Below are 23,003 nucleotides of genomic sequence, written 5' to 3'. Positions count from 1 at the left end.
AAAAAGCCGGATGCTCTGCTGACTGAGCAAGGCAGGTGCCCCAGGATTTTTTTTTTTTTTTAAGATTTATTTATTTATCTGAAACAGAGAGAGAGAACATGAGCAGCAGGGGAGGGTAGATGCAGAGAAGAGAGAGAATCCACAAGTAGTCTCCTCACTGAGCAGGGAGCCAGACTTGGAGCTCAATCCCAGGACCCTGGATCAGGACCTGAGCCTAAATCAAGAGCTGGACACTCACCTGAGTGAGTTCCCCAGGCATCCCAGATTTTCCTTTTTTTAAAGGCTAAATAATATTAGATTGTGTGTATATGCATGTGTGCACACACCCCCACCCCTGACACCCAAACACATTTTATTTATCCATTCATGTATTCCTGGACACTAAGGTTACTGTAAATAATGCTGCTATGAATAGGGAGGGCAGTTACCTGAGATAGTGATTTTATTTCCTTTAAACACAGACCCAGAAACGGGAATGCTGGATCATATGGTAGTCCTATTTTCGTTTCTTGAGGAGCCTCCATACTGTTTTCCACAGTGGTTATACCAATTTGCAGCCCTATGAAGAGTGCATAGGGGTTCCCTTTTATCCACATCCTCACCAATCCTTGCTATCTTTTGGCTTTTTGAGGATTGCCATCCTAACAGTTGTGAGGTCTCATTGTGGTTTTGATTTTCAGTTCCATGATGATTAATGAGCTGATCCATCCATTCTCAGCACAGTTTGCCATACATGAGGATTTGTGGGGAAAAAAGAAATAAAGAAAAGAATGGAAAGGAAGAAAGGGAGGGAAGGCAGGGGGAGAAATGAAGAAAAACAAAAGAAAGAAAGAAGTGTGTTCACTAAATACTGGTTTCACAAAAACAATGAGTTAAAATCTGGATTCCATTTGGTCAGTTCGTTTTAGTTATTTTTTTTTTAATTTTTTATTTTTTATAAACATATATTTTTATCCCCAGGGGTACAGGTTTACACACTTCACAGCACTCACCAAAGCACATACCCTCCCCAATGTCCATAACCCCACCCCCCTTCCCCCAACCCCCCTCCCCCCAGCAATCCTCAGTTTGTTTTTTGAGATTAAGAGTCACTTATGGTTTGTCTCCCAATCCCATCTTGTTTCATTTATTCTTCTCCTACCCACTTAAGCCCCCATGTTGTATCACCACTTCCTCATATCAGGGAGATCATATGATAGTTGTCTTTCTCCACTTGACTTATTTCACTAAGCATGATACGCTCTAGTTCCATCCATGTTGTCGCAAATGGCAAGATGTCATTTCTTTTGATGGCTGCATAGTATTCCATTGTGTATATATACCACAACTTCTGGATCCATTCATCTGTTGATAGACATCTAGGGTCTTTCCATAGTTTGGATATTGTGGACATTGCTGCTATAAAAATTAGGGTGCATGTGCCCCTTTGGATCACCACGTTGGTATCTTTAGGGTAAATACCCAGTAGTGTAATTGCGGGGTCATAGGGCAGTTCTATTTTCAACATTTTGAGGAACCTCCATGCTGTTTTCCAGAGTGGTTGCACCAGCTTGCATTCCCACCAACAGTGTAGGAGGGTTCCCCTTTCTCCTCATCCTCGCCAGCATCTGTCATTTCCTGACTTGTTGATTTTAGCCATTCTGACTGGTGTGAGGTGATATCTCATTGTGGTTTTGATTTGTATTTCCCTGATGCCGAGTGATATGGAGCACTTTTTCATGTGTCTGTGGCCATCTGGATGTCTTCTTTGCAGAAATGTCTGTTCATGTCCTCTGCCCATTTCTTGATTGGATTATTTGTTCTTTGGGTATTGAGTTTGCTAAGTTCTTTATAGATTCTGGACATTAGTCCTTTATCTGATATGTCGTTTGCAAATATCTTCTCCCATTCTGTCAGTTGTCTTTTGATTTTGTTAACTGTTTCCTTTGCTGTGCAAAAGCTTTTGATCTTGATGAAACCCCAATAGTTCGTTTTTGCCCTTGCTTCCCTTGCCTTTGGCGGTGTTCCTAGGAAGATGTTGCTGCAGCTGAGGTCGAAGAGTTACTGCCTGTGTTCTCCTCAAGGATTTGGATGGATTCCTTTTGCACATTGAGGTCCTTCATCCATTTTGAGTCTATTTTCATGTGTGGTGTAAGGAAATGGTCCAATTTCATTTTTCTGCATGTGGCTGTCCAATTTTCCCAACACCATTTATTGAAGAGGCTGACTTTTTTCCACTGGATATTCTTTCCTGCTTTGTCGAAGATTAGTTGACCATAGAGTTGAGGGTCTATTTCTGGGCTCTCTATTCTGTTCCATTGATCTATGTGTCTGTTTTGTGCCAGTACCATGCTGTCTTGATAATGACAGCTTTGTAATAGAGCTTGAAGTCCGGAATTGTGATGCCACTGACTTTGGCTTTCTTTTTCAATATCTCTTTGGCTATTCGAGGTCTTTTCTGGTTCCATATAAATTTTAGAATTATTTGTTCCATTTCTTTGAAAAAGATGGATGGTACTTTGATAGGAAGTGCATTAAATGTGTAGATTGCTTTAGGTAGCATAGACATTTTCACAATATTTATTCTTCCAATCCAGGAGCATGGAACATTTTTCCATTTCTTTGTGTCTGCCTCAATTTCTTTCATGAGTACTTTATAGTTTTCTGAGTATAAATTCTGTGCCTCTTTGGTTAGGTTTATTCCTAGGTATCTTATGGTTTGGGGTGCAATTGTAAATGGGATTGAGTCCTTCATTTCTCTTTCTTCTGTCTTGTTGTTGGTGTAGAGAAATGCAACTGATTTCTGTGCATTGATTTTATATACTGAACTTTACTGAATTCCTGTACAAGTTCTAGCAGTGTTGGAGTGGAGTCTTTTGGGTTTTCCACATGTAGTATCATATCATCTGCGAAGAGTGATAATTTGACTTCTTCTTTGCCGATTTGGATGCCTTTAATTTCCTTTTGTTGTCTGATTGCTGAGGCTAGGACTTCTAGTACTATGTTGAATAGCAGTGGTGATAATGGACCTCCCTGCCGTGTTCCTGACCTTAGCGGAAAAGCTTTCAGTTTTTCTCCATTGAGAATGATATTTGCGGTGGGATTTTTATAAATGGCTTTGATGATATTGAGGTATGTGCCCTCTATCCCTACACTTCGAAGAGTTTTGATCAGGAAGGGATGCTGTACTTTGTCAAATGCTTTTTCAGCATCTATTGAGAGTATCATATGGTTCTTGTTCTTTCTTTTATTGATGTGTTTTATCACATTGACTGATTTGCGGATGTTGAACCAAACTTGCAGCCCTGGAATAAATCCCACTTGGTCATGGTGAATAATCCTTTTAATGTACTGTTGAATCCTATTGGCTAGTATTTTGGTGAGAATTTTCACATCTGTGTTCATCAAGGATATTGGTCTATAGCTCTCTTTTTTGATGGGATCCTTGTCTGGTTTTGGGATCAAGGTGATGCTGGCCTCATAAAATGAGTTTGGAAGTTTTCCTTCCATTTCTATTTTTTGGAACAGTTTCGGGAGAATAGAAATTAGTTCTTCTTTAAATGTTTGGTAGAATTCCCCCGGGAAGCCGTCTGGCCCTGGGCTTTTGTTTGTTTGGAGATTTTTAATGACTGTTTCAATCTCCTTACTGGTTATGGGTCTGTTCAGGCTTTCTATTTCTTCCTGGTTCAGTTGTGGTAGTTTATATGTCTCTAGGAATGCATCCATTTCTTCCAGATTGTCAAATTTGTTGGCATAGAGTTGCTCATAGTATGTTCTTATAATAGTTTGTATTTCTTTGGTGTTAGTTGATCTCTCCTCTTTCATTCATGATTTTATTTATTTGGGTCCTTTCTCTTTTCTTTTTGATATGCCTGGCCCAGGGTTTATCAATTTTATTAATTCTTTCAAAGAACCAGCTCCTAGTTTCGTTGATTTGCTCTATTGTTTTTTGGTTTCTATTTCATTGATTTCTGCTCTGATCTTTATGATTTCTCTTCTCCTGCTGGGTTTAGGGTTTCTTTCTTGTTCTTTCTCCAGCTCCTTTAGGTGTAGGGTTAGGTTGTGTACCTGAGACCTTTCTTGTTTCTTAAGAAAGGCTTGTACCGCTATATATTTTCCTCCCAGGACTGCCTTTGTTGTGTCCCACAGATTTTGAACCGTTGTATTTTCATTATCATTTGTTTCCATGATTTTTTCAATTCTTCTTTAATTTCCCGGTTGACCCATTCATTCTTTAGAAGGATGCTGTTTAGTCTCCATGTATTTGGGTTCTTTCTAAACTTCCTCTTGTGGTTGAGTTCTAGCTTCAGAGCATTGTTGTCTAAAAATATGCAGGGAATGATCCCAATCTTTTGATACCGGTTGAGTCCTGATTTAGGACTGAGGATGTGATCTATTCTAGAGAATGTTCCATGTGCACTAGAGAAGAATGTGTATTCTGTTGCTTTGGGATGAAATGTTCTGAATATATCTGTGATGTCCATCTGGTCCAGTGTTTCGTTTAAGGCCTTTATTTCCTTGCTGATCTTTTGATTGGATGATCTGTCCATTTCAGTGAGGGGAGTGTTAAAGTCCCCTACTATTATTGTATTATTGTTGATGTGTTTCTTTGATTTTGTTATTAATTGGTTGATATAGTTGGCTGCTCCCACGTTGGGGGCATAGATATTTAAAATTGTTAGATCTTCTTGTTGGACAGACCCTTTGAGTATGATATAGTGTCCTTCCTCATCTCTTATTATAGTCTGGCATAAAATCTAATTGATCTGATATAAGGATTGCCACTCCTGCTTTCTTCTGATGTCTATTAGCATGGTAAATTCTTTTCCACCCCCTCACTTTAAATCTGGAGGTGTCTTCTGGCTTAAAATGAGTTTCTTGGAGGCAACATATAGATGGGTTTTGTTTTTTTATCCATTATGATAACCTGTGTCTTTTGATGGGGGCATTTAGCCCATTAACATTCAGGGTAACTATTGAGAGATATGAATTTAGTGCCATTGTATTGCCTGTAAGGTGACTGTTACTGTATATTATCTCTGTTCCTTTCTGATCTACCTCTTGTAGGCTCTCTCTTTGCTTAGAGGACCCCTTTCAAGATTTCCTGTAGAGCTGGTTTGGTGTTTGCAAATTCTTTAGTTTTTGTTTGTTCTGCAAGCTTTTAATCTCTCCTTCTATTTTCAATGATAGCCTAGCTGCATATAGTATTCTTGGCTGCATGTTTTTCTCGTTTAGTGCTCTGAAAATATCATGCCAGCTCTTTCTGGCCTGCCAGGTCTCTGTGGATAAGTCAGCTGCCAATCTGATATTTTTACCATTGTATGTTACAGACTTCTTTTCCCGGGCTGCTTTCAGGATTTTCTCTTTGTCACTAAGACTTGTAAATTTTACTATTAGGTGACGGGGTGTGGGCCTATTCTTACTGATTTTGAGGGGCGTTCTCTGAACCTCCTGAATTTTGATGCTCGTTCCCTTTGCCATATTGGGGAAGTTCTCCCCCAATAATTCTCTCCAGTATGCCTTCTGCTCCCCTCTCTCTTTCTTCTTCTTCTGGAATCCCAATTATTCTAATGTTGTTTCGTCTTATGGTGTCACTTATCTCTCGAATTCTCCCCTTGTGGTCCAGTAGCTGTTTGTCCCTCTTTTGCTCAGCTTCTTTATTCTCTGTCATTTGGTCTTCTATATCAATAATTCTTTCTTCTGCCTCATTTATCCTAGCAGTGAGAGCCTCCATTTTTGATTGCACCTCATTAATAGCTTTTTTTTTATTTCAACTTGTTTAGATTTCAGTTCTTTTATTTCTCTAGAAAGGGCTTTTATATCTCCCGAGAGGGTTTCTCTAATATATTCCATGCCTTTTGCGAGCCCGGCTAGAACCTTGAGAATTGTCATTCTGAACTCTAGATCTGACATATTACCAATGTCTGTATTGATTAGGTCCCTAGCCTTCAGTACTGCCTCTTGTTCTTTTTTTTGTGGTGAATTTTTCCACCTTGTCATTTTGTCCAGAGAAGAGTATATGAAGGAGCAAGTAAAATACTAAAAGGGTGGCAACAACCCCAGGAAAATATGCTTTAACCAAATCAGAAAAGATCTCAAATCGTGAGGGGGAAAAGGGGGATAAAAAGAGGTTCAAAAAGAAAGAAGGGGGAAAAAAAAAAAAGAAAAAAGAAAACGAATAAAGAAAAGTATAATATATATATATATATATATATATATATATATATACACATATTAGATAAACTAGTTAAAAAACATTAAAAAAGAAAAGGGTAAAAGTTTAAAGAAAATTTAGCAAAAGAATAGAATAAAAATGAAAAAGAAAAAAATTAAATTAACGGCAAGACTAAAAAATCACATGGAGAAAGCCATGAGTTCCGTGCTTTGCTTTGTCCTCCTCTGGAATTCTGCTGCTCTCCTTGGTATTGAAACCTCACTCCTTGGTAGGTGAATTTGGTCTTGGCTGGATTTCTTGTTGATCTTCTGGGGGGTGGGGCCTGGTGTAGTGATTCTCAAGTGTCTTTGCCCCAGGCGGAATTGCACTGGTCTTACCAGGGTCCAGGCTGAGTAATCCGCTCGGGTTTGCTTTCAGGAGCTTTTGTTACCTGAGTTCCGGAGGACAGGAATACAAATGGTGGTTCCTGGTCTCTGGCCTGGAGGAGCCGAGAGCCTGTAGCCCCACTCCTCAGTGCTCCCTCAGAGAACAGCAGTCAGTAACTCCCTTCTCCTGACTTCCGGCCATGCTCCGAGCTCACCTAGCCTGTGGCCAGTTCAAGGTAACACCGAGCTGTGAAGCACTGTCTGCTCTGTCTCTGTAGCCAGTTTTCCCATTCCAATACCCGCAAGCTCCGACATTTAGACATCCTGATCCTTCTGTGACCCTGCGGGACCTGAGGCCACGCTGACCCCGCGTGGGCTTCGCCGCAGTTTAGCCTCTGGAGCGATGTCCCTCAGCGGAACAGACTTTTAAAAGTCCTGATTTTGTGCTCCGTTGCTCTGCCGCTTGCCAGGAGCCAGCCCCTCCCCACCCCTGGGTCTATCTTCCCGTTGCTTTGGATTCACTTCTCCACCAGTCCTACCTTTCAGAAAGTGGTTGTTTTTCTTTTTCTAGAATTGCTGTTTTTCTTGTCTTCCATCTGCCGATGGATTTGCAGGTGTTTACAATCTTTAGATAAGCTATATCGCTGATCTCCTGCTAGCTGAAGTAGTCTCAGCCCGCTACTTCTTCACCATCTTGACTCCTCCCCTTTTTAAGTTATTTTTAAGATTTTATTTATTTAATCATCAAAGAGAGACTGAGCCCAAGCAGGGGGAATGGCAGGCTGAGGGAGAAGTGGGCTCCCCGCTGAGCAGTGAGCCCGATGCAGGGCTTCATCCCAGGACCCTGGGATCATAACCTGAACCGAAGGCAGACGCTTAACCCACTGAGCCACCCAGGCACCTCTGGTCAGTTCTTGTTTAATTTTAATAACCTTATTAACAACCACATTTTTCTTTCTTTTTGTTTTTTAAGATTTGACAGAGACACAGTGAGAGAGGGAACACAAGCAGGGGGAGTGGGAGAGGGAGAAGCAAGCTTTCCACTGAGCAGGGAGCCCAATGTGGGGCTTGAACTCAGGACCCAGGATTATGACCTGAGCCAAAGGCAGATGCTTAACGACTGAGCCACCCAGGCACCCCCAACAACCACATATTTTAAAGAAAAACCTAATCAAGAAGTACAGGGGATAACCAGAAACATTGTGAACCTGGCTTTAGGAAAACTCCTGATAGTCATCTCTGTGAATCTTGGGCTCCCACAAACAAGGGAAGCTACAAGGTCCTGTTCCAATAATTATGGTTTATTGTGGTTATTAACAGCATTCACTCTTCATTCAAAAATAGCATTGGGAACTTGTTCATCCAAGAACTATGATTCACATGTAGATAAAAAGATGAAAAGCCACCTTTAATTTTGTTTAGGGAGCTCAGCATCTGATGCAGATGATTTTCCCACTGCGCACAAGGAGATCTAGAAAATTCACAGGGGGGTGGGGAGAAAGGGGAGGTGAGGAGTCAGGGCTCCCGGTACTCACCCTGCTCAACCAGAGTTCCTGTGCTTTTACATTTCATATTTTGGGCTGTACATCCTTCTGGTGAGTAAGTTTTAAAAATCCAAGGACAAATAGATAAAAATAGAATATATAGTTCAGCTTTATACTGTTTATTTCAAGGTCTTATTTTATATATGCACATAAAATGTGATTATATCTAAAGGAGCCCTTTATATGCAATCCACATAACCGGGAGGTGGTCAAAAGCAGAGAAGCATGTGCTTTGGACTCGCTAAGCTGACATCTGAATCCCAGCTCCCACCTTTCCAGCTGTGTGACTGTCTACCATCACAGCCTCTGTGAGCCTCAGCTTCCTTGTCTTTCTATTGCTACTTTCACAGGGTTTTTGTGTTACATGAAATAATGTGGGCAAGGCTGGGCATACAGCAGGAAAGCAGTCAGCTGTTGAGATCACATCCTTAGCTGAGAGGAAGGACAGAATAAAGTCCCACACAGGGCTCCTGGATAGGCCCTTCCACTTCTGGCCTCTAGGCAGTGGAGCTAGACCAGTGCACACCAGTCAACTGGCTCTTCGCTAGGCTTCCCTCCAGGTAAGACTCAGAGCTCTTGGAGTACTGGATAACTACAAAGTGTGAGAAAACTATCCAGTGTTTGTACACTCTCATAGACAAGCACCCTTCCACACTGACGCTCCATGGCATGGCAACTGTTTGTAGAAGTTGTAATTAGACTTACTAAATCCCTGGTTGCTCCCCAGGTCTCTTGCCACCCTAATTAGAGTACCTAACTGGCGTTGGTTGCCTTAAATGCATATTTATCCTTGTCCACAAGCATAATTATTCTTGTTTTTTTTTCCCCCAAGATGTATAAGAAGATAAAAACACACGTTAAAGAAGCTAATTACAGGTAGAAGTTTTATGAAATTTAAATTCCTAGAAACTTCACAAATGATGTTAAAAGCAGTGAAGATGCTTAAAAAAAGAAAACTTATCTTGTACTCAAGCACATGGCTATTCATAAAATTATACCTCTCCTCCACTCCTCCTCCTCCACTTTCATCTCTGAATGTTTCATCTGACACTTTGGTGTAGGGAGTTTTGAAAACCCAAAAGTGCTACTGTCACAAGGAGTCATACATAGCACACATTACAGAAATAAAAGCATCCCCCTTTCTAGAATGCCAACAGTCCTGCGCCCTGATGCTGGTTCTCCACCAAGCTGCTTCTTCCCTGGGTTAGTGTTGCCATATACCCTGTGGGACCATGGGGGTTCACCTCCTAGACAGTCTGTAATATGCAGACCTGAAGCAAGAGAGAGGCTCAAACCTGTCTGACCATCTTCTTGACAACAGTTATTGCTAGAGGCTTTAATGTTAATATTGATGATATCATGCCCAGAGAAGTAGCTCACATTAACTGCTCAGCATTTAAATAAAGATAATTATTAGAACTTACTCCAAACCTCTTGGGTGAAAGCCTAGAGAATATTTGTGTCATGTGGCAAAGCGCACACTCAAACCAACTGGATTATCTTAACAAAGGAAGCTCGAAAGTGAGAATCATTTGTAGTAAAAATACTTAGTTTCATCATCTCATTTTCAAGAGGCTTCCTAATTAAGCCCTACTTTTTCTGGAGATATATAGAAGAAGAGGCTTTTCTCTAGAGTATAGAGATGGGTCAGAGGTAGCACTTTAAATTGGTATAGTATGGGTCAGAGGTAGCACTTTAAATTGTACTTTATGTGTAGATGAAAGGGGATAGTTATTAAACTCTACATGAACAATGCTGACAGGAGCAGAGTGGCTGTGGTGAACTGTATTAGCTGCTAAAGCTCTAGAATGAATTGACTGATTAGCCCCTTCGTTTCAAGTACATTCTTTTTTTTTTTTTTCTTTTTTTTTTTTAAGATTCTATTTATTTATTCATGAGAGACAGAGAGAGAGGCAGAGGGAGAGGGAGAAGCAGGTACCCTGAAGAGCAGGGAGCCCGATGGCAGACTCAGGACCCTGGGACCATGACCCGAGCTGAAGGCAGACACCCAACAACTGAGCCACCCAGGCACCCTCAAGTCCAACAGAACAGCAATGTCCAACAGAACTTTCTGCAATGATGGAGCTGTTCTGTATGTAGTCTAATTACATCTAGTACAGTGGCCAACAGCCACCTATGACCACTAGTGCTACTAACTGAATTTTAATTTAATGTTAATTTTAATGGCCACAGGTGTCTAGTAGCTATAGAATCAGTCACTGCAGTTCTAGATGCATAGAAAAGACTTTAATGGCCTTGGTGATGTCTTTGAAACACTGGCATAACATGAAGTAGACTAATCCCCAAAATAGAGTGAAACATCATAATCTGATGACACATACACTGAACCAGGTTTTATACAAATATAAGATTTTCTTTTATACCTAAAACCTACATATTTTTTAAAATGATTGAGGTTAAAGAAAATGAAAACAAGGGGCTGATGAGTCTCTCAGGTTTAGTGGATAATTTTTACATAGGCTTGGCAGTCTTCCCCATAGGAATAGGGTTTTGACAAATATAATCAGATCTCTTGCAGTTAGGAAAGCATTGCATTTTTTTGGTAGTGTCCTTTCTAAAAATGTGCCTCAGCTGATCAGCACTACTGAACATGTCGCCAGGCATCCACCGTGCTAAATGGGAGAAGGACTTCATATCTAAGCTACTGACGAAGACTGTGAGCTGCTATGTGCACCCTAGAGAACACAGTGGCAGAAAACACTGTCATCTGCTATCTGTCATCAGGCTCTCTTTTCATTATGGCCTTACACCTGCCAGACTCTGGCCACTGGCACCTAGCAGCCGATGTAGAAACAGAGATCAAGATGTACTTCATTTTTCAGTGGACAGCACAGATGATCCTAAGATCATCAGTGGTAACACCATTGTTACCAATGAAACGTAAAGCTAACATAGAGAGGGGCAGGAATGCTGACCCTAAAGTTGTTTTTTGTTATAGCCTTTGATGGCCTCACACACAAAAAAGAAAGTTCAAGTTTGGTGAACCTGCTTGAAATCAGGTTGAAGAGACAGGTAATACCAGCTTCCTAAAAGAAAAGACTCCGTGATTTCTTCTCCCCTCCCAGCAAGCCCACAGTGCTGTGCTCCATTTCCTTCCTGCTCTCCTCCAAAATGCCTGAGGTGTTGCTGTATACCCAGGACCCTGTGGTTCACGTTCCCAACAGTCTGTAATATGTGGTCCTGAGGCAAGAGGCTCAAACCTGCTGACTCCTGTGCCACAAATTGCTAATACATTCTACTTAATTCCAGCAACGATCAAAGGCATTATTTATTTCACAATTAGTGCCCACATTTGTGAAAAGCCTACTATTAGAAGTGTCTATGATGACCGGGGGTTTTAAACTTATGTAGTTAGTAGAGGTTTTTCACTTTCAAGTAGAAAAAACTCATTCTGCCTAACTTAATGCCAAAGAGAATTTATTGAAGGATTTTGAGTCTTTCAGGGAGTCAAGAGGGGAACAGAAGAAACCCAATAGTGGAAGACCAGAAACCCGGAGGCCTGTTCCTGGGCCTGAACAGCCTGTGAGGGACTTTCTTCTCAATATGGCCAGTTTCAAAGACTCCCAGCTCTGCCTCTCATGTCCAGATGTCACAATCCTAGAGGGAGACATTGATCAGCCCAACTTGGGTCAGAGCCCAACTTGGGTCAGAGCCCACCCCCAGACCACTCAGCTACAGCTCGAATAAGTATGGATCCAGATTTTGTGGGGACTAAAAACTCACACGATTTGCAGAGCCTTCCTTAAGAAAAAGAGTCAAGACACCAAATACAGTTGATCTGGAAATGTTGGGGTCAGAGCAAATGGTCAAGAAAGAATTCTTGAAATGTCTTCAGTGCAAAAAGCTGGTTTTTTGGGGGGGCTTTTTGCTTGTTTGTTTTGTTTTAAACATGGGGACAGTACTTGTGGGCAGAAAGAATTGCACTGGGGTTGTGATGGGTGACTGATTACATACTTTCAAGTTGGGAGGGGTTTAGGAATAGCATAAGTCTCTAAGGAATTTTGGAAACAATGTTTCCAGGAACTTGAGGGGGCTAGCTGTCCTTAGGTAAAGGTCATTTGGCCAGGGGCGCCTGGGTGGCTCAGTGGGTTAAGCCTCTGCCTTTGGCTCAGGTCATGATCTCAGGGTCATGGGATCAAGCCCCGCATCAGGCTCTCTGCTCAGCAAGGAGCCTGCTTCCCTCCCCTCTCTCTGCCTGCCTCTCTGCCTGCTTGTGATCTCTGTCTGTCAAATAAATAAATAAAATCTTTAAAAAAACACACACACATTTGGCCATGCGCACACATTGTTAAGACCTCTCCTAAGACTTTGGAAGGAACTCGTGCAAGTGAGGGGCACTAGAGCTGAAACATCATTAATTTCATTGGAAAGAGCAGTTTTTGTTTTGTTTTTATTTGATTTTAATAAAGATGGGGCACCCATACTGTAGAAGAGGCCAGTCCCTTAAAGAAGGGAAGGTGCTGGGAAGACAAAAAGTCACTATAGCTTGGTCCTTCCATTAGTCACCGCATAACTGTGGTTTCCCACTTTCGTGTGTGTGTGTGTGTTTAAGGATTTTATTTTTAAGTAATCTCTATACCCAACATGGGGCTCAAATTCACACTTCTGAGATCAAAAGTCACATGCTCTAGCCCCGGAGCCAGCCAAGCGCCCCTCAGTTTCTCACTTACCAGGTTTTTGGCCTCACATCCCCAGGTGATCTCCAAATCTGATGAAATATGCCGGACTTCAAGGGGGCTGTGTTGACCTCATCTGTCTAGATCAGACCCAGCCAGAAAACCACCCACAGCCTCCTGCTATCTTCTTATAGAATCCCCTCCAGCATCACCTTTGGCTCTCTTAGGTAAAAAGGTTCTTTCTTCTAAGCATGGAGGTGCCTTGGGCTCCTCTCAGAACCACTGGAGTGAAAGAGAATTTTGCAGAGCAGTTCAAAAGGAAAGGGGTCAAACACAGTGCAAACACACTTATGATTTTGATTTCATTTTGTGTAAATTTTGACTTAAAAATAAACAAAAAAAAATTAAGAGAAGAGGAAGGAGTAAAGGGAAGCAAGCGAGTCAAGAAAGGACACTGCGGACAGAACCAGGGAAACCCCCAGACGCATTCTCTGTGGGAGCAGGGCTTTCTCTCTTTCTCTCCCCGGCTCTCTGTTTGGCCTGTGCATCCCCTAACTCCAACCCTTCCGCAGGGATGCAGAGATGGTCACAGGGAATACGGAGTTTCCGCTGGAGCTTAGAATGTGAGGACCATACTGACCTCTTGCAGTAGCCTACAGAAATGTAAATTTGATTCTCATGCAGAACACTTCTCAGATACTATTATTGTTTGTCCCTCCAAACAAACTACACACATAATTGGGAGGACACGACAGTGTTCTTGATGTTATGATTGGCTCTTTGATTTTCACTTTAAATTAAACTAAGGTATATTGTATAACTACTCTACCAGGCATCATACAAGTCCTTTTTATGCACATTATCTTATTTTCACTCACAGAATTATCATCTTCACTTTTATAAATTAAGATAGTGAGTCCAGTGGGGCACCTGGGTGGTTCAGTGGGTTAAGCCTCTGCCTTCGGCTCAGGTCATGAACTCAGGGTCCTGGGATCGAGCCCCACATCAGGCTTTCTGCTTGGTGGGGAGCCTGCTGCCCCCCGCCCCGCCTGCCTCTCTGCCTACTTGTGATCTCTGTCCATCAAATAAATAAATCTTTAAAAAAATATATACTGAGTCCAGAGTGAAAAGATAACCGGAAATTCTTGCAAACTGTAAAGTAACTTTTTACAAGAGTCTGAAGTTAAGCACATGTTTTCTTTTTTTTTTTTTTTTTAATTTATTTATTTGACAGACAGAGATCACAAGTAGGCAGAGAGGCAGGCAGAGAGACAGGGGGAAGCAGGTTCCCCGCTGAGCAGGGAGCTGACAATGGGCTCGATCCCAGGACCCTGAGATCATGACCTGAGCCAAAGGCAGAGGCTTAACCCACTGAGCCACCCAGGTGCCCCTTAAGCACGTGTTTTAACATCAAAGCCAAAGTTCCTTTTGTCCCATCATGCTGCCCAGTTTTTACTTTGGGACTTGCAAGGTTTTTGTTTTGTTTTGTTTTGTTTTGTTTTGTTTTTGGAGAGGTTGGGGAGGGACAGAGGGAAAGGGAGAGAGAATCTTAACCAGGTTCCTCACCTGCACCGACCTGATGTGGGGCTTGATCTTACCACCCTGAGATCACAACCTGAGGTGAAATCAAGAGTTTGATGCTTAATCAACAGAGCCACCCAGATGCCCCACGACTTGCAAGTTTTTGTGAGGATTTATGAGCAGTCATCAAATCAGTATGTGTAACTATAATTTCTAAACAAACTCAATCAAATTATGTAATGTTATCAACTGACTTCTTTTTCCTTTTTTTTTTTTTTTTTTTTTTTTTTTAGTCAAAGAAGAGATTAATGGCTCTGTCTTTTGGAGAGGCAAAGAGCCCAGAAATTTGAGTGAATCCTCTCTCAGGTGAGATTTTGTTTGGAGTATGTTTTTAACTTGGTGACCAAAAGTTATCTTATACTTCATTTTGCTCATTTTAATGTTTTTTCTCTACTAATGGTTTTGGACTGAATTTTGTTTATTTCATATATACAATAATGAAGAAGATATTTTGGGAGTTCTTCTAAATTCAAATCCATTTAGTTTAAATAGTGAAATGTAGTATTTCTCATATCAATGGAATATATAAATTTCACAATGTAACTAAATAACTGATTAAAGTTAAATTAAAAAAAAAATTTACTGAGCTCTTGTTCTGTATAGGGCACTATGTTAGGCCCTGTAAACAAACAAACAAACAAAAAAAGATGAGTAAGGCATAGTTCCTGTCCTTGGGAAGCTGATTCTAACTAGAATATGTGACATTTACCAAACATAGACAATACAGAATACACATGCTAAGTGTCATCAGTGAGTTTGAGAGAACTGCCAAAGAGTTTTGAAGAGGGGAAAGGTTATATTCAGTTTTGGGGGGGAAGTCAAGATGTCAGAGTGACAGTTGAAGAAAAAAGAGTGCACGTGGAGATGGAGATTTTGCAGCTGGAAGAGATAATAAAATCTAAGAGGCAGGAAAAAAATGGAGCATATATCAGGAAAGGGAAGCAGTCCGCAGTGATGTAGAAATACAACAGAGGGACGCCTGGCTGGTTCCATCAGCAAAGCATGCAACTCTGGATTTCAGTTGTGAGTTCAAGCCCATTTTGGGCACTGAGCTTACATAAAATAAAATAAAATAAAATAAAACGTAAAAAATAAATAAATAAAAATAGAACATGAATAAAACATGTATAAGGTTAAAAAGCAAAACTAGGCCCATACTTGAGAGAGTCTTAAAGTCCAGTTCAAGACTTTGTATGTCCTTTCTTAGGCTGTAAGGAAACTATTGACAAAATAACTAGTTGTGCTTCAGATGAACTGAAGCAAGGAGAAACCAGATTGGTAGGAAGTAATGACAATCTGCATTGGTCTAGTGGTAAAGGGAGTAAAGACAAAGGGATGCTGGTGCGCCTGGGTGGCTCAGTGGGTTAAGCCTCTGCCTTCGGCTCAGGTCATGATCTCAGGGTCTTGGGATCAAGCCCCATATCAGGCTCTCCACTCAGCGGGGAGCCTGCTTCCCCCTCTCCCTCTGCCTGCCTCTCTGCCTACTTGGGGTCGATCTCTCTCTGTCAAACAAACAAATAAATATTTTTTTAAAAAAGGAAAAAGAAAAAGGGATGGGTGGAGAGATATTTCAGATGCAAACTCTTCAAGACTGGCAACTGAACACGAGAGAGATGGGAGAGAAACCACTGTAGTTTCAAGCTGGGGTTACTGCAAGGGGTTGCCTTTCAGAGAAATAAGGATGGCAGGAGGGGTGCAAACCCAAGGCTGGTTTAGACAGGTTAAGACTGAGGTCCTAGGGTGCCTGGGTGGCTCAGTTTAGTTGAGCCTCTGCCTTCGGCTCAGGTCATGATCTCAGGGTCCTGGGATTGAGTCCTGCATTGGGCTCCCTGCTCAGCCAGAGCCTGCTTCTCCCTCTCCCTCTGCTGCTCCCCCTGCTTGTGGGCTCTCTCTCTGTCAAATAAATAAATAAAATCTTAAAAAAAAAAAAAAAAAAAACCCTAAAAATTTAAAAAAAAAAAAAAAAAAGATCTGTGTGTTCCTGTCAGTGTTCACAAGGGTTCAGAGGTTCTGATTATAATTGCAGCTGTAACATCAGGAAACTTAACTGGCTAAAACAGGATTCAGCAGTAAGTGTTCTATTTTGCATTGCAAACTGTAGTTCAGAAAGCTGAGACCCCTTTGCAATGTTGGGCACGGGGGAGGGACCACCAACCTGCACCACTGAATTCCCTCACCAGGTTTTCTCAGCAGGGTGCTACTGGCATTCTGTGTGGGACCACTTACTGTCATGAAACAACTCCCGCCCATTGTGGGACCACAGCGTCCCTGGCTCTTCTCCACGAAATGCCTGTAACACTCCCCATTTTATTAGGCAATGAAAAACCCACCAGCACACATTTCCACAGAACCGCCCCTGCTAATTCCATCTGTCAACACAAGTTTCCTTTCATTCCCCGGCCCAGTGCTCTCTCCCCTCTTTCTGCAATCCTCTCTCTTTTCCTAGTAGTGTCCTTGCTCTCCCTATGAAAGTCTGTACTTCAATTCTTAGGAACACCACAGTGTGATTAACGTAATAATATGAATTTAAAACTGTTCCCGCTTCAGTGGGATTTCCATTTTAATAGGAAACCAAGCCAGAAGCTCAAGGAAAGAAGCTCTCAGTAGAATTTTGTCTTGTTGAGGTAAAACTGACACACAGCAGGGACGTCTGGGTGGCTCGGTCGGTGAAGCGTCTGCCTTAGGCGCAGGTCATGATCCCAGGATCCTCCATCAAAGCCCCACATTGGGCTTCTTGTTCAGCAGGGACCCTGCCCCTCCCTCTTCTTCTGCCCATCCCTGTGTTCTCTCTCTTTCTCAAATAAATAAAATCTTAAAAAACAAAACAAAAACCGACACACAGTAAACTGCAATAAAACGTACAGTTTGATACATTTTCTCCGATGTGGACCCCCACAAAAGCATGACCATTATCAACATCTCTCCCTCCCTGCATTATGTCCTGGAAATTTTTTTTAAGGCAGTAAGCTGGAGCAGTTGCTAGGTCTCATCTTGTTTGTTTCCCACCTCTCGGAGATGACTGTCTTACGTAGTCCAACATCCAGTGTCTTAAAAGATGTTTTTATTTTTTTATGTACGTTTTCCCAGTTTTTGTTTTTTCCAGGTGAGAGTACATATTTAGTCCTTATTACTCCATCCTGGCCTGAAACAGAAAAAACAAAACAAAACAAATTAGTAGAAATTTAATCTCTGCACTAGTATATATGGAGGAGGATCTGGATTGGTTTCAAATCCTTCCTGGAGCCAGTGATAGTTCCAGAATTTTCATAAAATAGATTCCATAAAAGAGGGCAGCAAAGGCAGGGTAGTGGTGATTAGGAAACTCTTTTTCCCTTGTATGCATTTCTTTCTTTTCTTTCTTTCTTTTCTTTCTTTCTTTCTTTCTTTTTTTTTTTTTTTTAAGATTTTTTAATTTATTTGACAGAGAGCATCAGTAGGCAGAGAAGAAGGCAGAGAGCGAGAGAGGGGGGAAAGCAGGCTCCCCACCGAGGCAGAGAGCCCAAACTGGGACTCAATCCCAGGACCCTGGGATCATGACCTGAGCCGAAGGCAGCAGCTTAACCTACTGGGCCACCCAGACACCCGGTATATGCATTTATTTTTGGTGGCTTGCTAAGGGTGGGAAACTACTGAAGACCTGACGGAATGAGGGGCAGAAAGCTAGCCCACTCTCCCCGTAGCCTCTGCCTTTGGGAGCCTGCTGTTTGAGGCCAATTCAATTCACCAGCTCTAGTTCTAGACTACCATAATGAGGGCCCTGTGATGCGCAGAAGGACCCCAACTATGCTTATACATAGGACAGCTATTCTGCCTTTTACAAGACGACAGAACCATACATTTTGGGGAAACTTTCTCAACAAAGTTAAATATCCCAAACAAGGTTAGTAAGAGTTAGTTAGTTACTCTGTTCAAGAGCAGAGTTCATTTCACCAAGCTGTTGGATTGTCTACAGGGCCTGAACCTGCTTGTCAGGAAGCCAAAATCTGGGGCACTCATTGTTGCTTCCTAAAGAGTCATTCCTGCTTTGAGATGAGTACACAGGCTTGGCCATGTGAGAATGTGGGGAGACATCCTCACATGGCCATGTGTGTTTTGGGAATAAAGGTCAGCTGGAATAACACCACAAATGCAGACGTTTCTCAAGTCTGGCCTCGTGCCAAAATCTCTCAAGGGTTCATAAAGTTCAGAATTCTGGGCTTCAGACTACTGAATCCTAAGCTTTGGGGCTGTGACTCAACAGTCGTCGTTTTTGGTAGCTCCCTAGATGTTACTATTAGCTAGCTACCAAGGTTCAGGAAATCCTGGGTTAAGTAGTCAATCGACTCCCGGATTATTGAGATTCCTGAGTTCTACACCATAACATATCTATAATCCATCAACTGTTCTCTGTTTTCACAGTCCTCCAGGGTAAGCAACTGTCCTCTCTCACCTGGGTTTGCTTCACTCTTGGTCTCTGCTGTGGTTGGAATGTTTTGTGTCCCTCCCAAATTCCTATACTGAAATCCGAACCCCCAAAGGTGACAGTAATGGGAGGTGAGCCTTTGAGTGGTGCTTTAATCTTGAGGGTGGAGGCCTCATGATATGCGGTTAATGCTCTTCGAGAAAAGGCTCCAAAGAGCTGACTAGCTCCTTCCATGGTGAAAAGGCACAGCAGGAAGGAACCGACTGGGAACCAGGAAGAGGGTTCTCACCATAAGGCAACCACACCAAGCACCCCGATCTTGGACTTTACAGCCTCCCAAACTGGGAGCAATAATTTTCTGGTTTTTTTTTTAATAAGCCACCCAGTCTGTGGCCAGGCAGCTTTGATAACAGTGCAAACAAGCTACCATCCTGCCTCTCCTGAATCCCTTACCTTAAAGCCAAAGTGATGGGCATTTTCCAAATGACCCACCCCCCTTTTTGTTTTGCTTAAAACCTTTCAGCAGTATCCCATTGCCCCCAAAATAAAACTTTTTACACATCAAGACAACCCTGCAAGACCTGGTCTTTGCTCCTGTCTCCAGCTTCATCTCCAGTCCTTTTACCCCGCGCTCACCACACAGGCTGGGGCACCTCGCCCTTCTTCCACCACGGGGCCTTTCCACTCCCTTTCTCCTCTTAACACTGCTTTTCACATGGCTCACTCTTTCTCATCCTTCAGGTCTTAGCCTGAATGCCCACATCTCAGACAGGTCTTGTCTGATCACCTGTCCGAAGCATTCGACCCTCCAACAGATGCACACAGGTGCTCTCAGACTGCTCTGTTTATGTCATAGCCCTGTCATAAATGTCACATAGAGTTGTGTCCATAGCTTAATTCCTGTTGCCCAGTAGAATGTAAGCCTCGTGAAAGCAAGGACCTGGACATTCTTGCACACGGATATATTTCTAGCACTTGGCCTAGTACCTGGCACATCATAGCTGGTTCATATTTGTTGAATGACTCATCATGTTCTTTACAACCTAGCCTGGCTTGTATTATACAGGCTTGGAGAAGCATGATTTTATCTAAATCCATGAAATAATAAAGCATGTCTTAAAGGCGTTGATGCATTCCATTGTTGCCCTAAGTGCTGTGTCTTCTTAGTTCTGGGAGGAAGGGTCTCTGTTGTGTGTTGTCACAAGACACTAAGTAGATTGCCAACGTGGCCTTCGTAACTAGAAGTAGTGAGGGAAAGGCGATCCCACTAACAGCCATCCGCATGTCTCAGAGTCGATATCCTTCATTTCACATTTTGGCATATTGATGTCCCAGCTTTTCTAGACCACTCTCATACTCTCCTTGTTTTCTTCCAATTTAGAAAAATAAAAGAGGTTTCTAATTAATGTTTGCAGTAGTTGTTTTAGGTTATCATTGAGGTCAGAACTGTTAGAAGTAGCAAATATCCAGCTTAGGTTAAAAGGGGAATTTACTGGAATAACTGGGACCACGCAGGTAATTCAACACTCATTCAACAGACATATAGGGGAATAGACATAAATACAGACACAAATGTAGTTCTACCTACCTACCTGTTTAATCTGGCACACTTTAATTGCTGGGCTTTGTGTTCAATTTTAGATGTTCAATGGTGGGGGAAATCAGCAAAGGATAGAAGCTAAACAATAGAATGCAGGAATGGAAAGAATGAGGCATAGCAGGAACTGGAGACTTGAATGTGCATAGGACTTTGTACCCTCTGATGTTGGTAGATCAGCCTCATTTTGTCTCAGGGACTACCATATCATTCATGGGGCAACAAACAAAGTAACCACCTGTCTTAAATTCACGTTATAGCTCCCACCACCAGACAAAGGCTACCTCACACACTTTCTTGCATCAAATTTTAAAATCTTAGGAGGGTTTCTGATGCCCTAGCTTGAAAAATATCCACTCCAGCCAAGAGGTCAGAGACGTTTTAAAAACACGGCAGCTTCTGGGTGTTCAGGAGTAGTTTCCAAATCAAGGGGATGAGGGGGAGCTAGGTCTACTCTCCATCCCACAGCTTTCTAACGCGATCATCTCCATAATTAAGCACATGAGTCAAAAGCGTAAACAAAAGGCAGGCTAGGATAGAAAACAGTAATTAGAAGACTAAAGAATGTTATCATATGCAGAGCTTTGAAACACCTCTGAGGTGTAAAGTTTTAGGCCTAATTATGAGAAGCTGCAGGTCATAAGAAGGATGCAGTTATCTTGGGACATCAGACTTACATAAGTATGATTCCTTTTCAGGGTAATTGTAAACAACAGGTCTTTTAACACCTGAGGGATGGAAAACAGACTAGTGATCTCTGATGACGAGATTCAGTATTTAGGTTTCTCTAGCTTTAACGTACCTCTTCACCAGTGGATGGCTCCAGATTCTCATATGCATTTTACAGGAGAAAACCCATCTAGATTATTTCAAGTAGAAATAAAGTATTGTGACCTACTTAAAAGTTCCCTAGAGCTGCAGGGGGAAAAAAGACTGCCTACTGCTTGTGAGTGCAAAGAAACAGACAGACAGGCTGAAGTCAATAGAACGCTTTTACAGCGTCGGTGCTTAGGAAGATTTATATAAATTTAATTGAGTTCACCTTGAATAATCCAGGAGGAAAAGAAATAGCAACAATGCCTCAGTCTCAGACCAGGTCTTGTCAGGCCCATACCCAGGAGAGTGGATTCTGATCTGAGTCTACATCGATGTGTATAGTCTCTACTGATATTTGGCTAGTGAAAATTTAGAAGTAGATTTTCTAAGCATCGTGCATGGCAGGGGAAGGATATGAGCTTTTGGAGACACTGATCTGTTTAATAAATGGAAGTAGGGCTGACAGTCCTAATGGAATGAGAATGTGCTATGGTTAATGGTACACCATTAGCAAACTAGAAGGAGGGGGAGAAACCAAGAACGTGAACCTTATTCTCTAAGGAGCTGCACGTCTTGACAGGAAATAGAAAAGGGGAGCTGTGCTCTCTCTCTCCACGTAGTACGTAAGCATGAAGGCTCTGCAGTCACACTGACTGACTCTGAAGCCTGACTGCCTTGGGCTTAACCTCCCTGCACTTTACTCTTCAGGAAGAGGCTAAAGCTCATGACAGCTCCTTTCTCAGAGGGGCGATATGTGAGGGCGCGATCATGCACGTGTACTTACACTACATGTGACACTTAGTCCTTATTAAAAGTTAATTTTCCTGTTATTGCTGATTATCAGTAAGTCAGCCACTGAGCAATCATTTATTTGGCATCTTCAGAATTCCCTATCAAGCCTTGGAAATGGAATAATTTTCCTCTTTTCTATTCTAATAACATTACCGTATTTAAACAATAAAAATGCTGTTGTGCAATAATTTGGCACAAGTTACCATCTGTACTAATTTTCTTTTTTTAATATCAATTTTCTAAGAATTTCTTCCAAAATAGGTTGCTATTATTCTCTTAGGAGACCAGTCCTGTGTTTATGTAAATATACCGTATGTGTAAGTACAGGGACCTGGACCGTTTAGAAGCTCAAGGGACAGGATTCAAGGCCTCTAAAATCTATTTTTATAATACGTCTTTACATCTTCGTCATTCTGAAAACATGACACAGCTATCTTCTTGTGTACATAACTTGCTCATAGTTTATCATTATTAGTATCCTTTGCTCAGTTACATTTATAAAAATATAAAAAAACATTTACTGAGCATCGGGGTAGAATCAATATGGGTTCTTCTCCCACATCACTCTCTTCCTCTTCCCCCCCTCTTCCCCCCTTCATGGACCTGTCTGAAAATTCCCATGGGGTCAATACTCACAAGTGCTTCGTTCATTCTATCTATGAATCTGCTTGTTGGTTTTAGACATTATCTTCTCCCATTTTGTCAGCTATCTCTTAGCTTTGTGTCGTATCTTTTACTGAACAGAATTTTAATTTTGATGTAATAAAATTAATTAAGGTTTTGATTCTGGTCAAGATGGAGTAAGTGTACTTCAGCCCATCTCTCCCCCTGAATCGAAGTATAAATCTTGAATAGAATACATACAGCAGTTGACTGCCTTTAATTAAAAAAAAAATTTCTCCTTAGTACTTAAACAGGATTCAGAGTTAAAAGCAGCTATAGATTTTTCTGTAAAATATATTTTATCTGAGTCACATGTATTTTGACATGTACTGCCATTCAGTTCTTAGTATCTCTGAGTTTCCTTTGTTATTTTCAGCAAGTTGATTATGATGTGTCTGGTGAGTAATTCTTTGAGTTTATCTTTTGGGGATTCACTGAGTTTCTTGAATCTG

General features: G+C 41.7%; 1 protein-coding gene and 1 long non-coding RNA gene across 9 annotated transcripts in view; one reads left to right on the top strand and one right to left on the bottom strand.

The window, feature by feature from the left end:
- C8H12orf56 (chromosome 8 C12orf56 homolog) overlaps positions 1–23,003 on the top strand; it is a 111,263-nt gene that overhangs the window by 33,176 nt on the left and 55,084 nt on the right. For all 4 annotated transcript variants that reach the window (XM_059184742.1, XM_059184741.1, XM_059184744.1 and 1 more), the window contains exon 3: positions 14,515–14,587. In XM_059184742.1, the coding sequence (XP_059040725.1) occupies positions 14,515–14,587 (73 nt within the window). The remainder of the gene's footprint in view (positions 1–14,514; positions 14,588–23,003) is intronic.
- LOC131838506 (uncharacterized) overlaps positions 17,129–23,003 on the bottom strand; it is a 90,399-nt gene continuing 84,524 nt past the window's right edge. For all 5 annotated transcript variants that reach the window (XR_009356619.1, XR_009356615.1, XR_009356623.1 and 2 more), the window contains one exon: positions 17,129–17,423. This is a non-coding gene — a long non-coding RNA (uncharacterized LOC131838506). The remainder of the gene's footprint in view (positions 17,424–23,003) is intronic.

This window comes from Mustela lutreola, chromosome 8, assembly GCF_030435805.1.
Source record: "Mustela lutreola isolate mMusLut2 chromosome 8, mMusLut2.pri, whole genome shotgun sequence".
NCBI lineage: Eukaryota > Metazoa > Chordata > Mammalia > Carnivora > Mustelidae > Mustela > Mustela lutreola.
Note: the sequence above shows the minus strand (reverse complement) of the source record. Positions and strands in the feature narration are given on the sequence as shown.